The 23,696-nt window shown below is 35.8% G+C and overlaps 1 protein-coding gene across 7 annotated transcripts in view; it reads left to right on the forward strand.

Annotated features, from left to right (window-relative positions):
- CNTLN (centlein) overlaps positions 1–23,696 on the forward strand; it is a 360,970-nt gene that overhangs the window by 102,249 nt on the left and 235,025 nt on the right. For all 7 annotated transcript variants that reach the window (XM_066368220.1, XM_066368223.1, XM_066368224.1 and 4 more), the window contains 2 exons: positions 1,821–1,958; positions 20,090–20,248. In XM_066368220.1, the coding sequence (XP_066224317.1) occupies positions 1,821–1,958; positions 20,090–20,248 (297 nt within the window). The remainder of the gene's footprint in view (positions 1–1,820; positions 1,959–20,089; positions 20,249–23,696) is intronic.

Here is a 23,696-nt window from a genome sequence, read left to right on the forward strand (position 1 = left end):
AGTCCTGGGTTCGATTCCTGACCAGAGCACACAGGAGAAGCACCCATCTGCTTCTCCACCCCTCCCCCTCTCCTTCCTCTCTGTCTCTCTCTTCCCCTCCCACAGCCAAAGCTCCATTGGAGCAAAGGTGGCCCAGGCGCTGAGGATGGCTCCATGGCCTCTGATCAGGCGCTAGAATGGTCCTGGTTGCAACAGAGCAACACCCCAGATGAGCAGAGCATCGCCTCCTGGTGGGCATGCCAGGTGGATCCTGGTCGGGTGCATGTGGGAGTCTGTCTGACTGCCTTCCCGTTTCCAACTTCAGAAAAATACAAAAAAAGAAAAAGAAAAAGAAAAGAAAAGCTGGCAATACCTGTATATCTATCTGTTGTTTTATTTTTATAGTAAACAGGTATTTAAGAAGTAGTCACAATGCTATCTTGACTGAAGCCAATGTTTTTATTTTTATAAGATTACTACAGCATGAATATATGAGGTTTGGGAGCGTGGCTAGCATAAATTTGTAATGCTTGACTAAAGTGGCTTGGTGCTCACTTTGGAAATAATGATTGCATTGTTTTTATTTCTATATATTCTATTTTTAGGTATAAGGTTTATTCAAAACTATGAAAATAAAGGTAATTTTACATTTTTGAGAAAAATATTTTTGAGAAAATGACATCAGTTCTTACATTGTTTGAAATTGGGAAAATATTTAGAGAATTATCAGAGGAAAATCTCATCTTTGAAGAAATATAGGTTGAATTTTTTTTTTTTTTTTTTACAGGGACACAGAGAGGGAGAGGGGGATAGATAGGGACAGACAGACAGGAACGAAGGGAGATGAGAATCAGCAATCATCAGTTTTTTGTTGCGACACCTTAGTTGTTTATTGACTGCTTTCTCATATGTGCCTTACTGTAGACCTTCAGCAGACCGAGTAACCCCTGGCAACCCCTTGCTGGAGCCAGCGAACTTGGGTCCAAGCTGGTGAGCTTTTTGCTCAAGCCAGATGAGCCCACACTCAAGCTGGCAACTTCAGGTCTCGAACCTGGGTCCTCTGCATCCCAGTCCAATGGTCTATCCACTGCGCCACTGCCTGGTCAGGGATATAGGTTGAATTTTACTACAATCAAGAAAACTCAGCATAATCTGAATCTCAGACATTGTGAAATTATTTTGCTATCTTTGTAGTACTGTCTTTTCTTCTCTGAGTGCATTTATGTATGTACATTTAAAATGGAGTAAATAATGAATACTTGCCATTTTTGGGGGTTAATATTTAAGTAAATGAGTTCTTCTTTTGTTCATAAAATTAACTTTTTTATTGTACAATAATTTTTTTAAGTGAGAGAAAGAGAGATAGAAAGACAGACTCCTTCATGCACCTCAAACAGGATCCACCTGGAGCCCCCATTTTGGGCCAATGCTCGAATCAACCAAGGTATTTTTAGCACCTGAAGCTGACACACTCTGACCAACTAAGCTATCCTAAGTGCCCAGGCTGATTCTTAAACCAATTGAGCCACTGACTGTGAGAAGGGAAGAGAGAAAGAAGGGGGAGAGAGAGATAAGAGAAGCAGATGATTGCTTCTCATGTGTGCCCCAACTGGGATGTCTGCATGCTTGGTGGATGCTCTATCCATTGAGCCAACCAGCCAGGCCAATAATTTTTTATTTTAATTTTCATAAGTACATTTCTACATAGAATTTCAGGTTTATTTGCTTAAAATCCTTATTTTCACTGTCATTTTATAGACTAATTAGTTAAATATAACAGTCATTTTCTTTTATTTATTGGATGTATATAATATTAGATTTTTAATGTGTTCTAATTTTAGGTCTTTGAAAACAATTTAATTGAAGCAAAAAAAGAAATTGAAGTTTCACAGAGCAAATATAATGCTCTATCATTACAGTTGACTAATAAACAGACTGAACTCATCCAGAAGGATATGGATATTACCCTGGTCAGGCAAGTACATTAAGTTTTTAATTTAATATTATAGAAATGTCATTAGTTATTGAGAATGGCAGCATTTATTTTTATTATTAGTACCCCTAAATGACAAATATGTGTCTTCTCTGGGAACCTATGTTTGTACATTGAAGCTATCTGAAAATATGTAAACCAAACTGGAAATGGTTGACTGGAAATAATTAGAGGTTTCACACGAGTGGCAAAAGCACTCTCCAAAAGTAGCCTTGTTTTAGTTTTTAACAAGGTAATATATTCATTTACTGTTTTCTTTTTAAATTCTTCGCTGTGTGGTATATAATACTTATTATTGTTATTGGTATATATACTTATTATCCCTGGCCTGTTGGCTCAGTGTTAGAGTGTTGCCTGGCATGTGGATGTCCCAGGTTGATTCCAAGTCAGGGCACACAGGAGAAGCAAGCATCTGCTTCTCCACCCCTCCCCCTCCTCCTTCTCTCTCTCTCTCTCTCTCTCTCTCTCTCTTCCCCTATGGCAGCCATGGGTCGATTGGTTTGAGTGCATTAGCCCCAGGCACTGAGGATGGCTATCTGGAGCTTCCACCTCAGGTGCTAAAAATAGCTTGGTTAACTTGGTTGGGAGAATGTCCCAACCAAAGCATCTGCCCCAGATGGAGGTTGCTGGGTGAATCCCGGTTGGGATGCATGCAGGAGTCTATCTCCTCTCCTCTCATTTGGAAAAGAATGAAAACGAGTAAAAGATATTACTGTTATAATGAAAAATAATGAGGAACCCATTTTTACATTTTATTTTATATTCCAAATAGTTTTTATTTGTGAAATATTAATTTTATATCAAAGTACTTAACTTTGTAGTACTATTTATAAAGTAAGATTACTTAAAAACTTATGTTTTAAGCATTTTGAAAGATTTTAAACTACCTACTAATTTATAATTACTTTTATCAGAAACATTATAATGAAAATAAATATTTAAATATAAATATACACATACACATATGCATGTCATGTTGATATACATATATACATGTTTGTATGTGTACCTTTTTTACTCAATTAAAATAAATTATACAAAGTTTATCATATACCTCTCTAAGCAAAATTTCATATGTAGTGTTTGTGCGTGTGTATAAATAAATATATATAATGTTTATATATATTGTGTAATTAATATATAATTATAAAATACATAAATATATACATTTTTTATTTATATATTTAGCATATTATAAGATATATATATGAACTTATATATCTGGGCAGGATTTTTGGTTGGGTAATAGTTGATATGTATATATATATAAGGTCTACCAGAAAGTTCTGTCCATTTCTATCACAAGTTTCGACACGTAAGCACATGTTTATTTGGCGCATGTGTGCCTCTCTATTTTTATCACTTAATGTATACATACTGACGTAGCAAATTAACTAAAACAAAGTTGATTCACATTAGTCTTATGTGTGAAGCGATAGTGTACCCATGGCTACTGATAAAGTTTATTTACGCCACTGTAATTTTTACGAATTTCAACAAGGAAGAAATGCTACAGAAGCAAGTCTGTCGCATCTACCATATTCCCCAGACTTAGCACCCTCCCACTATCACTTGTTTTTGTCCTTACAAAATTTTTTTTTCTTACAAAATTTTTTGAAAGGCAAAAAATTCAAAAATGAAGATGATATCAAACAAGCACTGGTTCAATTTTTCGCATCAAAAGATAAAACATTTTTCAAAAATGGGATATACAAATTGCCCTCACGCTGGCAAGAAATCATTAATAATAAGGGCAATTATATTATTTAATAAAGTTTATTGACAGTAAGAAAAATTTGTATTTTGTTTTATTCCAAAAATGGACAGAACTTTCTGGTAGACCTTATATTAATCTGTTATCCAAGCAAAAATTCATTTTGTCACATTTTAAATATTCATATCGTAGGGGTAAGGAAAAGTATACACTTAATAGATGACAGACCGGTTGGCCTGTTCACTCATGGCATAATTATTTTTTAAGCCATATAAAATTAAAAATAATGTATAAAACATTGTTTAAATTAATAAGTGTGTTTAGCACACTTAGTAGATACAATTCAGTGTATAAAATTCAATTATAATTTTTTGCCAAAAATTTAGGAAATGGTCTTAATATAATTTGCAATATGACTAAATATATAAAGAGTATAGTAAAAATATTTATTAGCTTTATACAGAGAATTTTAAAACATTATTGAGAGAAGTAAAAGTTCTGATATGTGTAGGGATATACAAAGTTCATGGATGGTAAGACTCAATATGATAAAGATGTCAATTCTCTTCAAATAGATTTTGAGATTCATATTATCAACAATAGGAAACCATTGTTATCCTAGACCAGAATGGGCAAGGTGAGAAGGTTGTTATCAAATATCAGTGAGAAATATCGCCCCTGGGAAGAGACTTATTAATCGGAGAATTACTTTTAGAGAAATAGAGGCTCTGCTAACTGTGGCTCAGCTGAGAGGGAGCTAGGGAAAGAAGTACCTCTTCAGCCTTGTCCCACTTATCACAGGGTAGCACTTCCAACTAATCAAATTCAGTCAGATCCAGAGAAGACCCAGACAAGGAGTCAGTGTAATGCATTTTGTAGAGGTTAACCTCTTAGAGCAGGGGTCCCCAAACTACGGCCTGTGGGCTGCTTGCGGCCCCCTGAGGCCATTTATCCAGCCCCACCAAAATTCCAAAAGGAGCACCTCTTTCATTGGTGGTCAGTGAGAGGAGCACATTAACCATCTCATTAGCCAAAAGCAGGCCTATAGTTCCCATTGAAATACTGGTCAGCTTGTTGATTTAAATTTACTTGTTCTTTATTTTAAATATTGTATTTGTTCCCATTTTGTTTTTTTACTTTAAAATAAGATGTGCAGTGTGCATAGGGATTTGTTCATAGTTTTTTTTTATAGTCTGGCCCTCCAACAGTCTGAGGGACAGTGAACTGGCCCCCTGTGTAAAAAGTTTGAGGACCCCTGTCTTAGAGAGTAGGCTAGAGTACTAGAGAGTAGGGTAGAGAAGGAAATGATTGGATAAGAAAATATGTGACACTTTTACTATTACTGCTCTTTTTTTAAAGCTTTCTTGGGTATGTAATACTTATTAATTTTTCTATATAAACTTTACAATAAACTTGCTTATTTATTTATTTATTGGTATTTTATTAGTGCATCAAATTTACAATTAAACCTAAGGAGAATTGATATCTTTATGATGTCAGTCTTCATGTCTTAGAGAATGGTATACCATTACGTTTGTTTCAGTGTTTTGTGCCCTTTCAAAATATTTTGTTGTTTTTCATATGGGTTTGACATTTCTTGTTATAATTTATTCTTAACAACTTCATGTTTTTTAAAATTATTTTAAATGAAGTCTTCTTTTCTCATATAATTTCTAACTAAATTTCCTTTTATTATTTATAGTTTTTGCTCTCACGTTTTGATGTCCTATGATTTGGTGGTAAAGTGCTTATAGTTCTTTTGTTTTTACTGTGAATTGTTCTTCTTACTTTTTTGTCTGTGTAAATTTTTCCCTTGAGTTGTAATTTCTCTGAAATTAATTTGCTATTTATTTTTGTTTACATTTATGTAACAAACAAGATCAGTACATAATTATTTTAGTGTAATGAAACGTAAATTAAAATTCAGAGTAAAGTATAAAATAGAGGGGAAAAATTATACTAAAGAAATAATAGCCATTAAAATTTTGTTAGAATCACTATAGATTTTTCTTAATCTATATTCATAGATTGAAGATAAGGTAGAAATTTTTAGATTAAAAGGATTGTACTGAACATGTTTTTTTTTTTAAATAATTTTATTTTTTTAATGGGGCGACATTAATAAATCAAGATACATATATTCAAAGATAACATGTCCAGGTTATCTTGTCATTCAATTATGTTGCATACCCATCACCCAAAGTCAGATTGTTCTCTGTCACCTTCTATCTAGTTTTCTTTGTGCCCCTCCCCCTCCCCCTTCCCATCTCCCTCTCCCCCCTCCCCCCGTAACCACCACACCCTTATCAATGTCTCTTTTTCTCACTTTTATGTCCTATCTATGTATGGAATAATACAGTTCCTGTTTTTTTCTGATTTACTTATTTCACTTCATATAATGTTATCAAGATCCCACCATTTTGCTGTAAATGATCCGATGTCATCATTTCTTATGGCTGAGTAGTATTCCATAGTGTATATGTGCCACATCTTCTTTATCCAGTCATCTATTGACGGGCTTTTTGGTTGTTTCCATGTCCTGGCCACTGTGAACAATGCTGCAATTAACATGGGGCTGCATGTGTCTTTACGAATTAATGTTTCTCTGAGTTTTTGGGGTATATACCCAGTAGAGGGATTGCTGGGTCATAAGATAGTTCTATTTTCAGTTTTTTGAGGAACCACCATACTTTCTTCCATAATGGTTGTACTACTTTACATTCCCACCAACAGTGGATGAGGGTTCTTTTTTCTCCACAGCCTCTCCAACATTTGCTATTACCTGTCTTGTTAATAATAGCTAATCTAACAGGTATGAGGTGGTATCTCATTGCATTTTGATTTGCATTTCTCTAATAACTAAAGAAAATGAGCATCTTTTCACATATCTGTTGGCCATTTGTATTTCTTCCTGGGAGAAGTGTCTGTTCATGTCCTCTTCCCATTTTTTTATTGGATTGTTTGTTTGTTTGTTGTTGAGTTTTATGAGTTCTTTGTATATTTTGGATATTAGGCCCTTATCTGAGCAGTTGTTTGAAAATATCATTTCCCATTTAGTTGGCTGTCTGTTTATTTTGTTATCAGTTTCTCTTGCTGAGCAAAAACTTCTTAGTCTGATGTAGTCCCATTCATTAATATTTACCTTCACGAGTCAAATTCATAAAATGATTTTTAAAACCCAGATCCATGAGTTTAGTACCTATGTCTTCTTCTATGTACTTGTTTCAGGTCTTATGTTTAGATCTTTTATCCATTTTGAATTAATTTTAGTACAGGGGGACAAACTGTAGTCCAGTTTCATTCTTTTGAATGTGGCTTTCCAGTTTTCCCAGCACCATTTGTTGAAGAGGCTTTCTTCATTGTGTGTTGTTGGCCCCTTTATCAAAAATTATTTGACTATATATATGTGGTTTTATTTCTGGGTTTTCTATTCTGTTCCATTGGTCTGAGTGTCTGTTTTTCTGCCAATACCATGCTGTTTTGATTGTCGTGGCCCTATAATATAGTTTGAAGTCAGGTATTGTAATGCCCCCAGCTTCATTCTTTTTCTTTAAGATTGCTTTGGCTATTTGGGGTTTTTTATAGTTCCATATAAATCTGATGATTTTTTGTTCCATTTCTTTAAAAATGTCATTGGAATTTTGATGGGAATTGCATTAAATTTGTATATTGCTTTGGGTAATATGGCCATCTTGATTATATTTATTCTTTCTAACCAAGACCAAGGAATATTCTTCCATCTCATATCTTTTTCGATTTCCCTTAACATGGATAATAGTTTTCATTATATAAGTCCTTTACATTCTTTGTTATGTTTATTCCTAAGTATTTTATTTTTTTGTTGCAATCATGAAGGGGATTATTCTTTTGAGTTCGTTCTCAAATATTTCATTGTTGGCATATAGAAAGGCTATGGACTTTTGTATGTTAATTTTGTATCCTGTGACCTTACTGTATTGGCTTATTGTTTCTAGTAGTCTTTTTGTGATTTCTTTGGGGTTTTCGATGTATAGGATCATATCATCTGCAAAAAGTGATACCTTTACTTCTTCTTTTCCAATATGGATGCCTTTTATTTCTTTGTCTTATCTGATTGCTCTGGCTTGAACCTCTAGTACCACATTAAATAAGAGTGGAGAGAGTGGACAACCCTGTCTTGTTCCTGATTTAAGGGGGAAAGCCTTCATTTTTTGCTATTTAATATGATATTAGCTGATGGTTTATCATATATGGCCTTTATCATGTTGAGATATTTTCCTTCTATACCCATTTTGTTGAGAGTCTTAAACATAAAATTGTGTTGTATTTTATCGAAAACCTTTTCTGCATCTACTGATAAAATCATGTGGTTTTTGTTCTTTGTTTTGTTGATATGGTGTATTACGTTAACCATTTTACATATGTTGAACCATCCTTGAGATTCTGGGGTGAATCCCACTTGATCATGATGTATTATTTTTTTAATATGTTGTATTCGATTTGCTAGTATTTTGTTTAGTATTTTAGCATCTGTATTCATTAGAGATATTGGTCTGTAGTTTTCTTTTTTTGTTCCATCCTTGCCTAGTTTTGGTATGAGGGTTATGTCGGCCTCATAAAATGTGTTTGGAAGTATTTCTTCTTCTTCAATTTTTTGGAAGACATTCAGTAGAACAGGAACCAAGTCTTCTTTGAATGTTTCATAAAATTTGCTGGTATAGCCGTCTGGGCCTGGACTTTTATTTTTGGGGAGGTTTTTAATGGTTTTTTCTATTTCTTCTCTACTAATAGGTCTGTTTAGGCTTTCTGCTTCTTCTTGACTCAGTCTAGGAAGGTTGTATTGTTCTAAGAATTTATCCATTTCTTCTAGGTTGTTGAACTTAGTGGCATAAAGTTTTTCATAGTATTCTACAATAATTCTTTGTATATCTACGTTGTCCATGGTGATTTCTCCTCTTTCATTTTGGATATTGTTTATATGAGTTCTTTCTCTTTTTTCCTTGGTAAGTCTTGCTATGGGTTTGTCAATTTTGTTGATCTTTTCAAAGAACCAGCTCCTTGTTCTATTAATTTTTTTGATCTTTTTTTGTTCTTATTTCATTTATTTCTGCTCTGATTTTTATTATCTCCTTTCTTTGGCTGGTTTTGGGTTGTCTTTGTTCTTCTTTTTCCAGTTCCTTAAGGTGTGAAGTTAAGTAGTTCACTTGGGCTCTCTCTTATTTCTTCATATAGGCCTGAAGTGATATGAACTTCCCTCTTATCACTACTTTTGCTGCATCCCATAGATTTTGCTATGTCGTATTGTCATTTTGATTTGTCTGTATATATCTTTTAATCTCTGCACTTATTTCTTCTTTGACCCATTCATTTTTTAAAAGTATGTTATTTAGTTTACACATTTTTGTGGGATTTTTTTCTCTTTTTTGCAGTTGAATTCTAGTTTCAAGGCTTTATGATCAGAAAATATGTTTGGTACAACTTTGATTTTTCTGAATTTGCTGATGTTGTTTTTGTGGCCCAACATATGGTCAATTCTTGAGAATGATCCATGTACACTGGAGAAAAATGTATACTCAGTTACTTAGGGATGAAATGTCCTGTAGATGTCTATCATATTCAGGTGCTCTAGTGTTTTGTTTAAGGCCACTATATTTTTGTTGATTCTCTGTTCGGATGACCGATCTAGAGCCGTCAGCGGTGTATTGAGGTCTCCAGGTATGGTTGTATTTTTGTCAGTTTTTGTTTTAAGGTCAATAAGTAGCTGTCTTATATATTTTGGTGCTTCTTGGTTTGGTGCATATATATTAAGAATTGTTATGTCTTCTTGATTCAGTGTCCCCTTAGCCATTATGAAATGGCCATTTTTGTCTGAGTACTTTTGCTGCGTTGTAGTCAGCATTATCAGATATGAATATTGCTACGCCTGCTTTTTTTTGGATGTTCTTTGCTTGGAGTAATGTTTTCCAGCCTTTCACTTTGAATTTGTTTTTATCTTTTTTGCTTAGATGTGTTTTTTGTAGGCAGCATACAGTTGGATTTTCTTTTTTAATCTATTCTGCTACTCTGTGTCTTTTTATTGGTGAGTTTAATTCATTTACACTTAGTGTAATTATTGACACCTGTGAGTTCCCTATTGCCATTTTATACATTGCTTTCTGTTAGTTTTGTGTCTTGTTTGATCCTTCTCTTTCATTTTTCTATCTTTTGTTTTTATTTGGTTGTATTTCATACATCTTTCCTCTGTTGCTATCTTTTTTAAATCATGTGCCTCTGTGGTGGTTTTTTCAATGGTGGTTACCATTAAGTATTGAAAAGGGTTTCTGCCCTGTTCATTGTAGTGCACTTTTATCTTGTGAGTACTTTTTTTTTTTTTTTGTATTTTTCTAAAGCTGGAAATGGGGAGAGACAGTCAGACAGACTCCCACATACGCTCGACCGGGATCCACCTGGCATGCCCACCATGGGAGACGCTCTGCCCACCAGGGGCGATGCTCTGCCCCTCCGGGGCATCGCTCTGCCGCAACCAGAGCCACTCCAGCGCCTGGGGCAGAGGCCAAGGAGCCATCCCCAGCGCCCGGGCCATCTTTGCTCCAATGGAGCCTCAGCTGCGGGAGGGGAAGAGAGAGACAGAGAGGAAGGAGGGGGGGTGGAGAAGCAAATGGGCGCTCCTCCTATGTGCCCTGGCCGGGAATCGAACCCGGTTCCCCCGCACGCCAGGCCAACGCTCCACTGTTGAGCCAACCGGCCAGGGCCTCTTGTGAGTACTTTTGCACTCCATCGTCCTTTGCTACTGTTAATCTCCATCCTCTCCCCCCCTTTTATTTTGTTGTCACAGTTTAAATTGGTTTTATTGTGTTCTTCTTGGAGCTTTCACTTGTGGCTTTTTTTTTTTGTTCTTTGTATCTGTTTGGAGAACCCCCTTTAGTAATTCCTGGAGTGGGGTTTTTCTGATGATAAATTCCCTCATCTTTTCTGTATCTGTGAATGTATTTATTTCTCCTTCATATTTGAAGGGTAGCTTTGATGGATATAGTATTCGTTCCTGGAAGTTCCTCTGTTTCAGGACTTTAAATATTGGGGTCCACTCTCTTGTAGCTTGTAGATTTTCTGTTTAGAAATCTGATGATAATCTAATTGGCCTTACTTTATATGTTGTATTCTTCTTTTCCCTGGCTGCCTTGAGAATTTTTTCTTTGTCGTTGGTTTGTGCCAATTTCATTTTGATGTGCCTTGGAGTAGGTTTGTTGGGGTTAAGAAAACTCGGAGTTCTGTTTGCTTCTTGAATTTGAGGCTTTAATTCTTTCCACAGGCTTGGGAAGTTCTCATATATTATTTGTTTGATTATGTTCTCCATTCCATTTTTTCTCTCTTCTCCCTCTGATATACCTGTTACTCTTATGTTATTCTTTTTGATGGAGTCAGATAATTCCTGTAGGGCTATCTCATTTTTTTAAAATTTTGAGTCTCTTTCTTCTTCTCTCTGTTGTGCATCAAGTTGCTTGTCTTCTTTTTCACTAATCCTACCTTCTATCTGGCCTGTTCTATTAGCTAAGCTTGTTACCTCGTTTTTCAGCTCATGAATTGAGTTTTTCATCTCTGTTTGATTTGTTTTTATAGTTTCAATTTCCTTGGTAATATATTCTTTGTGTTCATTGAGTTGTTTTCTGAGCTCCCTAAATTGCCTTTCTGTGTTTTCTTGTATATCTCTGAGTACTTTAAGGATTTCTATTTTAAATTTTTTGTCATTTAGCTCCAAGGTTTCCAATATATTAAATTTTTTCTCCATAGATTTTTTCCTCATCTATCTGTGTTACCTCTCTTTCTTTTGTATCCATGATATTCGATTTTCTCCTCCTTAATGACATCTGAGGGTGGTTTTGTTAGTCTTAATGAGATTTAGTAAGAAATAAAAAGTTAAAAAATAAAAATAAAAAGTAGAAAAGAATTAAAGAAATTAAAAATTAAAAAAAAAATTCTCCCCCTCCTTTTTTTCTCTCCTCTCCTCTCCCCTCCTTTTTGAGAAAATCTTTTGGTAAACTGTGAATTATATTGTGCTAAATAGAACAAACAATGCCTATAATTGATGGCCTGATTTGAGGAGAAGTAATAAAGGGGTAAAAGAAGGTGGTTTGGACCCTCAAAATGCAAATAAGGAAAAAATTTTGGTCAAGAATAAAATGATTTGCTTTGACGTGTTGGTTGACTAAGAGGTATGATGAGAGGAGTAAGAGGGAAACAGGAAAATGGGGGGGGGAAATAAAAAAAAATTACTATTGTATTTAGTGGAACAAGAACTAGATAAAATGGAGAGCCAGGGTTGGGAGCACTGCTAGTGAGTTAAAAAAGTAAAGTAAAAACCCCCCAAAACGCCACAAACATAAGTTTGAATCCCAGATAAGATAATTTGTTCGTTATTGAGTGTTGAATGAGAGGAGACATAAAGGAGAAAGGAAGAAACTAATATAGAGGGAGAAAAGACAGAGAGAGGAAAAAATAGGAAAAAAAGAGGGAACCACTAAAAGAAGGAAAAAAAAGGAGAGAGAGAGTTAAGGGTTTTGGAGTGCAAACCTCATAGAGAGAAAGGAAGAAGAAAGAGAAGATAATGGGAGATGTAACACTTATGGGTAGTGTAGTTCAAGGAGAGGAGAGTGTAAGATGACTAGCGGAGAATTAAATGACAAAATTGGAAGAGGAAAAAAAAATCAAGACATGAAGATAAGAGAAACAAACGAACAAATATAATAAAATGGGATAGGTTATAAAGTCTGTGGATTATTCTTGATTTTGAGAGGTTATTTTCTTGCTTTTTCTTTTTTCTCCCTCTTCCTGGTCAGTGACTCTGTACTCCGGGTTTTGTCCCTGTGGCACGCTCAGGTAGAGGTTTGCACTTGATAAGTCTCTATGGTGATGTCATATATTGGGCTTCAGTCTCATTGGCAGTCGAGGCTCATTAGCATTTGTAGGCTCCGACAGTGAGAGAGTCCGTGTTCCCGGAGCCTCTATCCTAGTCTTTCCTTCCTCAATTAGTAGCCTGATAATCCAGCTATGGGGTTGCTGCTTCCTCTGCCTGGATAGTAAGAATCTCAAAGAGTTGGCAACTCCCCACTCTATTCCCACTCAGCACAGGGCTCTGGGTAAGGCTCAATCAGTCAGAGCTGCTAGTATAATCAGGCGGGGCTTCTGCCCACACAAAGACCTCTGGCTCTGCCACTCTGTCTGGTAACACGGGCGGGCTCTCACTCCCCGGGCGTTTGGAGGATTCTCTCGCTCACTATCTGCATGCGCAGACCCGGTTATGGAGCAGGCCATCTCTTACTCCGAATGAGACCCCCGTCCGCACGGAAAAGTTTCAGCGTTGGAATTAGCTCTCGCTCCCTCCCCGTTGCGCGGCTTTTTCAGGGCCCTGGGGCGGCCTGAGATTCCGCTTTTGGCCCACACAAAGGCCCCTGACTCCGCTCCTCTGTCTGGGAACACGGGCGCCCACTCCCTTGGCGCTCGGAGGAATCTCTTGCCCACTCTCTGTGCGCGCCGACCAGGATATCAGGCTGGCCGTCTCACACTCCGAGAGAGACCCCCGCCCACATGGAAAAGTTCCAGCTTTGGAATTAGCTCTCTCTCCCTCCCTCCCCGTGCGTGGCTTTTTCAGGGCACTGGGGCGGCCCGGAGAGTCCGCTTTCGGCCCACACAGAGTCCCCTGACTCTGCCTCTCTTTGGGGTAACACGAGCGCCCACTCCCGGGGTTCTAGCAGGAATCTCTCACCCACTATCTGTGCGTGCTGACCAGGAGATCAGGGCGAATGACTTCCCCACTTGTCTTTCTTTGTCTGGATTTGGCGCGAGTGCTAGATTGTATTGACTGGGTTGCTACAAGCAGTTTTTCCTTGGCTTGGATCTCCGTGCCACAGCCTGGTTTGGCCATTTGTGCTGCGGCCTGGATCTATTCACCCTCTTTGCCCGCCTTAGTTCCTCTTAGTTCCCAGTGAAAGCAGCCCTATTTAGGTTAGTGAGGAAGGCGGAATGTTTCTTACTCCCTATTTCCTTTGGGGTTTGATTATATATTTAGCCAATTTTTCGCTCGACCATACCTTTGGGTGTATTGCGGAGCATCTGGAGGCTCCAAGGATAGATTTTTCTGTTTCTGGTTGAAGATCTTGTTGAATTTTGGGGGAGATTTATTGGTATTGCTTCCTACCGTGCCATTACTCTGACGTCATCGTGTGTCTGTTGGGTTTTTTTAAACTACATTTATCTTTAGCTTTTTTTGACACCCTGCTATGTATACTTTGGAAAATAGGACATATATTCAAACATTTTAACTTTCTCATTTTGTGTCTCAAGATTTATAAAATTTAACTCCTCTTGTATAACCATTGTTCTCAGAGATGTTTAAGCCTAGTTTTATATATTGCTACAATGTTCATAATTGCTCTTTTTACTCTTGAAGTACTCATTCCTTTAATTCATCTCAAGGGTCTACTTTCACCATGACCTTCCCTTTTACTAGAATACACTTTTTCCACATTGGCATCACATTTAGCCATGTGACTTATTTTGGCCTGTGGAATGAAAGTGAAAGTGACATATACCATATCCTGGTAAATGTTTTAAGAGTCATTGTTGTGATTTACTTTTGCTTTTTGTCCTCTGCCAGCAGAGTGGCTTATTCTTCTCCTTTTTTTTTTTTTTCCTTAAGCTGGAAACGGTGAGGGACAGTCAGACAGACTCCCGCATGCGCCCAACCAGGATCCACCCGGCACGCCCACCAGGGGCGACGCTCTTCCCACCAGGGGGTGATGCTCTGCCCCTCCGGGGCGTCGCTCTGTCGCCACCAGAGCCACTCTAGCGCCTGGGGCAGAGGCCGAGGAGCCATCCCCAGCACCCAGGCCATCTTTGCTCCAATGGAGCCTTGGCTGCGGGAGGAGAAGAGAGAGACAGAGGGGAAGGAGGGGGGGTGGAGAAGCAAATGGGTGCTTCTCCTATGTGCCCTGGCCGGGAATCGAACCCGGGTTCCCCACACGCCAGGCTGACGCTCTACCGCTGAGCCAACCGGCCAGGGCCAGAGTGGCTTATTCTTAATATAGGTTGTTCTTCCAGTTTGGGTCTTAGAATTGAAGAAAGTCACATGTAATGCGAAGAAGCAATAAGTCTTTGTTTTTGTAAGCAATGATGATGTTTTAAATGGCAGAATAACCCAGTGAAGCTTTCTGAAACCCTCTGTCAGTCTTTGTTAAAAACTTATTCTCTAAAGGAATATTCCTTATTTATCCCATGGTCTATTGATTCCCTAAAATAGCATTATTATAACTGGGTCATTGGATTTATCTTTCAGCAATATAATATTTTTAACAGAACTTAAGGTTCTTCTTGAGATGGGAAGAAGCATTGTTCATTCTCAGCATCCTCTCAGCTTAACCCATGCTTTCCTATGTTGTTTTTTCAATTGGGTCTAGAAGAAATTCTCAGTTTTGAACCAACGAATTAACTGTATTCCCCATAGCATTGATTTTCCTTATGACTGTCTTTATTAGGAATTTTTTTTTTTTTAATATAATTTTATTTTTTTAATGGGGTGACATCAATAAATCAGGATACATATATTCAAAGATAACAAGTCCAGGTTATCTTGTCGTTCAATTATGTTGCATACCCACCACCCAAAGTCAGATTGTCCTCTGTCACCTTCTATCTTGCTTTCTTTGTGCCCCTCCCCACCCCCTATCCCTCTCCCATTCCCCCCTCCCCCCCCGTAACCACCACACTCTTGTAAATGTCTCTTAGTTTCACTATTATGTCCCACCTACGTATGGAATAATACAGTTCCTGTTTTTTTCTGATTTACTTATTTCGCTTCGTATCATGTTATCAAGATCCCACCATTTTGCTGTAAATGTTCCGATGTCATCATTTCTTATGGCTGAGTAGTATTCCATAGTGTATATGTGCCACATCTTCTTTATCCAGTCATCTATTGATGGGCTTTTTGGTTGTTTCCATGTCCTGGCCACTGTGAACAATGCTGCAATAAACATGGGGCTGCATGTGTCTTTATGTATCAATGTTTCTGAGTTTTTGGGATATATACCCAGTAGAGGGATTGCTGGGTCATAAGGTAGTTCTATTTTCAGTTTTTTGAGGAACCACCATACTTTCTTCCATAATGGTTGTACTACTTTACATTCCCACCAACAGTGTATGAGGGTTCCTTTTTCTCCACAGCCTCTCCAACATTTGCTGTTACCTGACTTGCTAATAACAGCTAATCGAACAGGTGTGAGGTGGTATCTCATTGCCGTTTTGATTTGCATTTCTCTAATAGCTAAAGAAGATGAGCATCTTTTCATATATCTGTTGGCCATTTGTATTTCTTCCTGGGAGAAGTGTCTATTCATATCCTCTTCCCATTTTTTTATTGGATTGTTTGTTTGTTTGTTGTTGAGTTTTATGAGTTCTTTGTATATTTTGGATATTAGGCCCTTATCTGAGCTGTCGTTTGAAAAAATCATAGGAATTTTAATGCTATTATAGCATGTTTCTTTTTAATAGTTCTTCATGCTATTTGTTTTATTTCATCCATTCAACAACTTATCCTATATATTCTAAAAAATAGAGTCTAAGTGAAGGATTGCATACTGATTACTTACTTAGGGGATTCAATTCCAGGGTAAAGTGCGTGAGTCAAGAAGAATCCGAGGCAAGGAAGTGTAACAAATAATTCAAGGAAGCACATTATTGTGCTGGCCTCGGCTTCACAGTGAGCCACGAAGAGACAGCACATGCACTGAATCAGCCAGCCGAGTTGTTTTTGGACTTGCTGAAGAGAGAATGTGTGCCCTATACCAATCCATTATTAGAAAAATAATTATCTGTCTGGTTTCTTCTTGTGTTTTGTCTTCCATTGGTCAGAGTTTACTGCTTATACTATGGCTGTGTGTTAGCATTTTATTCTAATCTGGAAATGGTACAAGGAGACAAATGTGCTAGGTGTGCAGCTGGTAGACCTCAAGTGATGGAGCCATATAAATGGTATTAATTTTATAGGTGGAAGTTGTAGTTAATGAACTGATGTAGACCTAAGGACTGAGAATTTAGGAGGCAGGTGCAGCTGAAACTAAAATGTCACGTAACGTGTCTAATACAACAACAAATATTTAGTGAGAGAATAAAATTGTTCTAGGTGCTCTGTTTATAGCTGTGAATAAAAACATCCCTATCTTCACAGAGATTTTGTTAAGATCATCTTCACATTTTGGCTTTCTGTTAGTAATTCAGAGAGGAACGATTTTGGGTTTTTCCCCCCCATACTTTTCTAGACCTTCTAATTCTTTCAGTAATTCCTACTTGGAAGTATTCATTTCTTTTGAGATTACACAATAAAATTTCTTTTTGCTTAATTTCAAGTACTCTTTCCTTTTAACAGGCCCTGTTAGTTTTTCCTTACTTGTTTTCAAATGAAGAATCTACACAAATTCAATGTTTTCCAGTGATACAGATGTATGAGTTTTGTAAATCTTGTTTGTTACTTATTTCTATACCAATTGTGTTCTGATTTTATTGATTTACATCCCATCCTTTTCAGAGAGTGCTGTGGGGAGACAGAGAAAGAAACATTTATATAGTGTATAGTTATGCTTTCATTGCACTTATAGTATGCCCATGAGATAGCATGAGGTGAGAGTCAAGAATATGCTCTTCCCTTAGTTAATTTTTAATGTCCTAGTGCCTTATGTTATGCATACTTTGATACTATTGTGTTTCTTCTAATTAAAGATACATATATTTTTGTCTACATGACCCTTAAATGCAAGCCAAACTCTGATACTCTTTCTTAAAGAAATTACAAATGGGCTCTGGCTGGTTGGCTCAGTGGTAGAGCATCGGCTCGGCGTGTGGATATCCCGAGTTTGATTCCCAGCCAGGGCATACAGGAGAAGAGCCCATCTGCTTCTCCACCCTTCCCCCTCTCCTTTCTCCCTGTCTTTCTCTTCCCATCCTGCATCCAAAGCTCCACTGGAGCAAAGTTAGCCTGGACACTGAGGATGGCTCCATGGCCTCCGCCTCAGACACTAGAATGGCTCCGGTTGCAACAGAGCAATGCCCCAGATGGGCAGAGCATCGCCTCCTGGTGGGCATGCCTGGTGGATCCTGGTTGGAGGCATGTGGGAGTCTATCACTCTGCCACCTCGCTTCTCACTTCAGAAAAATACAAAAACAAAACAAAACAAAACAAACAAACAAAAAGAAATAACAAAAGTCTTCTAGTATTGGAGGAGAAATAAATTTACTGTGTTTTACATTGTCTTGAAAGATATGGTTTTATTTTTTTGGTGAGGTGTTATACAAATTTTTTTCCCCAATTTTATTAAATTTGTTGCAGAGACATTGATTACTAAAATTATATAGATTTGAATTGTACAATTCTGTAGTATGTCATCTTTGTATTGCATTGTGTGTTCACTACTCAGAGTCAAGTCTTCTTCTCTTACCATATATTTGACTCCCCTTCAACCTTTTCTAACTCTTCCCACCCATCTTTGTCTCTCATGTCCACCATACTGTGTTTGTGTCTATGAGATTTTGTTTGTCTTGTTTATTTGTTGATTTCAGTTTTCTATTCCACAAATGAGTGAAATCGTATGGTTCTTTTTGCATCTGATTTACTTTGCTTAGCACGATATTCTCTCTAGATCCATCTATGTTTTTACAAATATTATTATTTCAGAAAGATTATGTATTTTTATCTCCATTGTGTTTCCTTTCTAAATGCAACATTTACTTAGTTCTCCTGGCTGACATATGTTTTGACTATATACTTGAATGGAATTTTATCCTACATTCACTTCCTATCTCCTTTGGTAATTATAGCCAATGTAATACTTGAAAAATGGCAATACTCAGCAAGCATTATTACTATGAGTCACCTCTCCCTTTGTGGGTATTACATTTCCTAGAGACATTGTACCATTATTCTCTTTTTTCCCTCCCTCAATTTTGAATAGATTTTTTTTAAAGTTTCAGTTTTTTGGATAGTTACGGATGGTACTATAGTCTGAATGTTTGTCTCCACCCAAAATTCGTATGTTGAAATCCTAATGCTTAATATGATGACATTCAGAAATGGGTCTTTGGGCAGTGCTTAGGTCATGAGAATAGAGCCCTCATGAATGGGTTTAATGTTCTTTACAAAAGAGATCTCCCTGGGCTGCCTAGACCCATCTACCATGTGAGGATACAAGAAGTCTTTGACCCTGAAGATAGCCCTCACTAGACCCTCTGACTTATGAGATCCTCTCATAGCCTACAGAACTATAAGAAATAAATTTCTGTTGTTTGTAAATTATCCAATATATGATACTTTGTTAGAGTAGGTTGGAAAGATTAAGACAAATTATGTATATACATGTTTCTGTATGGGTGTAGGGTTGTTGGATTTGAAGAACATTAATAATCTAAACCTCTAAAAAGCAGAGTTCATTTGTCCCATTAATATTCACCCATCATTAGCAACTGTCTACATATCTCTTTTGTTCCTTTCTTTTAAGATTTATTTTACATGAATTAATCACCAGTTTGAGCTTATAGGTAAAGAAAAGTTTGCATTAATAAATAGTCTCCAAAATATATACCATAAAGTATATTTCTGTGAAATATATTTGTAAATACTTTTCCATTCATATTAAATATGCAAAATAATTTTTATGTGATCTGTATCACACAGGATTCATTACCACAAGCATCTAGAAACCTCTTTCTCAGAGGTGTGGTTTTCCTTGACCCTTAGTGTCTTCATTACTATCATCACCACTTTATTTGACCTCCTACTTGCCAATTTCACTCTTGGTCAGTTGGAAGGACTGGTTTTGTTTTATGTTACTCTCCTTCCTTCTGACTTTTTTTCCTTGTCACTTTCTTCAAGCTAGAGTAAAGTAGTCATCTCGGATTTTCAGCCCAGGCTCCAACGTTGCAAATTGATGGTGTTTTAAGGAACTTTGGTTTGAAAACTTCATTTGCCTTTTGCAATTCTTTTCAATACATAAAAATGACTTACCCTGTATTCAAAATTGTCTGATAACTGTCGTTGGCATCAGTACTTATTAAATTCTTGGAACTGAAGTGTAAGTTAATTTTAATATGAAGGTGGTACTATGTCTGTATATCCAGGGTTTTTATTACTATCCAGCTATAAAAGAAAATTGATAAGTATTTGGCTTTGAAAGTCATAGTAGTCATATCAATACTTCCTAGCTCTATGTGATAAATATTAAATACTTTATATGTTATTTCTTCTATTAATATTTTTGCCTGCAGTAAAAATAATAGATGAAAAAATTGGAAGCCAGTCGATAAACTTAGATGAATACAATTATTTAACTGAGATGATTTTTATTCATGCTTCTCTCTATTTATTGCTTTCTTTGCACAGGAAGGAGTTGCAGGAACTGCAGAATCTTTACAAACAGAACAGTGCGCATACAGCACAGCAAGCAGAGCTGATCCAGCAGCTTCAGGTTCTGAATATGGACACGCAAAAAGTACTGAGGAATCAGGAAGATGTTCATACAGCGGAAAGTATATCATATCAAAAAGTATGCTTTTATTCTGTCATAAAAATATAAATTTACATGTATGAATTTATAAGAATATGGAGAATTCATTTTTTTATAGATTTCAACATTTCTTTATTCTCTTTTGTATATGCTTCTTCAAAATTAAAGATGAAATATGATTCAATTTGGTGATATTTAAAATTTTTGTGAGTTTTCTTTATGGCTATTAAAGCTGAAACATTTAAAATATAGATATAAGTTCATTCGGTAGGATTTTTTTTATAAATTTGAGTTTTGATACTACTGTGAAACATACTAGGACTGTAGTTCCCAAACCAGATTACATTTGGAGAATGGAATCAGCCTTCTTTTATGAGAAATTATTCATGAAGTGTGATTCTAGTTTATGACCTAAAGCAGTCTTTCATTATAGAATTTGTGCATTATTTTATTGGAAAATCTGCACAAACACAAATAAGTATTCTGATGAGGTCTTCAGGATCAATATTTTCCAAGGGGTTTTCTCTCTTTATTTTTGTGTGTTTTGTTTGAGGAATCATAAACATTACATTTGTTGAAGGATTTCCTCAAGAAGGCTTACCCAGCTATTAGGTATGTTGACTGACTCAGCAATAATTATAACTAATAATTAAAAAGCACCTTTACTGATTTTTGTATGTCTGTATCAAATACTAAGGTATTTACAGAAGTAAGTTAGTTCTATATAGGTCAGGCCTATGAGATTGATGTTATTTGCTTTTACTAGTTGAGGCAACCAAGGCTTATAGAGGTTAAATAGAGCCATCTATGTTATTTTGGAACTTTTTTTTTCTGCTTAAACTTTCTCTTTTAAAAGAGCATCATGAAAATTCAGTATCTCTAATTAATATTAAATAAGGAACTAACCATTAAGTAAACTTTAAATATATACTTTTAAATGATGCTTTGGAACCATGCCTTTCTATCTATATTATGTGTTCCCTTCAGGTTTTTCTAAGGATGTGGATTAAACCAAGTGGGAGGGTAAAACCTATTTTCTCCACTTTGAATAGAGCCACCTCCACCTTTTTGTTTTATGTGGGATTGTTCATACGCTTTTATTGAATATTTCTAAACCAGTCTCCATTCATTGCTAAAATAGCTTGAAAAATTGGACCTTATTAGTAACTTTAATTTTTTTCTCTTTTTCACTTGTATATTTAACTCAAACATTTCTCTGTCTTTTTAAAGTTTTGCTTAAAAGTCCCCATATCCATGGTAATTTATATTCAAAGATAGCATATTATCATTCTCTGAAAAGAACCTCTGTCGCCATTCTTCAGCCACTGATGGTACAATTTTTTTTTTTTGCTAAAACATTGCAATATTTAACTTTTTGGATCTCTTGCAGATTTTTTATTAGACTTTATTCTTTTTCCTAGAAAATATATTAGTTTTGAATTTCAGAATTTTTAAATTTGTGAATGATCACAATGTATTATTTATCCTAAATAAATAATATGCTACTGTTCAGACTTCCATTGTTCATTTATATTAAATTATTCATTCTATTCCTAGAGCATTTTACTGAATACTTGTCTTTATTCCTCTTCCACGAGTATTTTTCTAAGTTTTCCCAATAAAACGGGATAATCTACTAGTCCATTCAACAATGAGATAAAATCATTTACTTAAAAATTAAGATTTTCAAATATATTTTTACATAAATTAATTTCATTATTTCCAAATAATAATTGTGGCCTAGCTATAAGACTCGGGTGCATAAAAGATAAATAAAACATTATATTAACAGTTTACCTCTGATTCTTACTAAGCTTACTTTAAGAGTTATTCTTTATTGTTTCTAATGGAGTTTCTCTCTTTTCTTTCCTTCTCTCACTTCTTTCCTCTTCAGTTTTTTTTGCTTTCCTCCCATTTCCCCTCCTTTCTCCCATTTATTAAGGTGATTTATATCATAGAATCTATTTAATTATCTTAACAGATAAAAAATTTCCCACAGTGGTAGGATGAGAGGTATGAGGAGGGGAGACAAAGGTGAAGAGAGAAAACTGGAAAGAATTTTGAGCACAGGATAAAGATGTGTCATATTTTTTCAGAGATCTTCATAAATCATTAGTCTTATAAATAAAACTAACAAATAATGTTCAGATCTCCTCTGGAAGAAAAACCCAATAGAAATAAAAGTAAGCTAGTGTGTTTTCTTCCTCTGAGTATGAAGTCATTTATATAAGTTCTAATAATTTTTCTACTTTTGCATGTCATTTATGTACATGTGTATCATTTAAATAAAGATGCGAATTGTATCAGCATTAGTGGTTGCTAGACTATCTAACACGTTTGAGATACTAAATGTGTATTTTATCAACTCTTGTTCTATTTAATAATAATTACATGATATGAGCTAATATCAGTCTAGAAAAATAAGGAGTTAGGTTATACATAACCGTAAACTATACTTTTAGTTTAAACTGCATGTTAAGTTAGAATTTTTCTTTCTCAATTTTCTACTATAAACAGATGTAATTTCAGTTGTAGAATTTATTGTGTCAATCAGAGTAGCAAATAGTATACTTACTAAGTATGCAAATTTTATTCTTTAAGAAAATTTGTCATTGGGTCACAGAGCATGTATTTTTATTTTTTTAATGTAAGTAAAATATCATCTTGTTCCCCAACACTAAGAAAAATATGGGAGAAAGAGTGCTTCAGTCTCAGTCCCTGAAAATTAAAGGACTTGGAGTTTGGGGTCCTATTTCTGGAGATAATTTGCTTTCTGTCCTTGGAGATCCTATTAACCTTTTTTTCACTTCAATTTCTTCAACAAAATATAGCATGAAGAATAGTAATCTTAATAAGTCACTCATGAATTTTAAGGGTGATACCTCTAAAGTATTTAGGGGTATGTATGATTAATGTTTGCATAAGGCAGTATCTTGCAAAAGATTTTGATCTATTTTTTTTTTTTACTATTAGAGGAAAGAAATTAGAGAAAAAGAACCTCTCTGAAAACTGCTCTAAGCAATTGTGATAACTAATAGAGAAAAAGCTACTAATTCAAGATGCCTAAACCAATGCAGATGGATGAATTTGTTATATTACCTAATTTACTCACTTGAGAACTTTTATGACTCATTCTACTGTTATTAATGAAATGAGAATAAGATGGTTTTTAACTAGGGGACTGAAACATCTTAAAACTTTGCCTCCTTGCAAGATCTCTTAGAGAAATAAACATTCTATTATCCTGAGGCTTTATCACCACAAAATACTTTAGAAATAAAAATAATCCTAACCTCCTTGAAGGCATTTTTAGCCAAATTTACTGGTGGAATGAACCTAGAATTAAAAATAGATAAAGGTTATCTTTGCATTCTTTACTCTAAGTTCACTGCTGAGTGGTTTTATTCCTGTTAAGTAAGTCAAGCCCAATCAGCTATCAAAGAAATATGCAAGTAGATGTACATTGCAGTATGAATCAGGAATGAGA

Source organism: Saccopteryx leptura, chromosome 2 (genome assembly GCF_036850995.1).
Source record: "Saccopteryx leptura isolate mSacLep1 chromosome 2, mSacLep1_pri_phased_curated, whole genome shotgun sequence".
NCBI classification, from domain to species: Eukaryota; Metazoa; Chordata; class Mammalia; order Chiroptera; family Emballonuridae; genus Saccopteryx; species Saccopteryx leptura.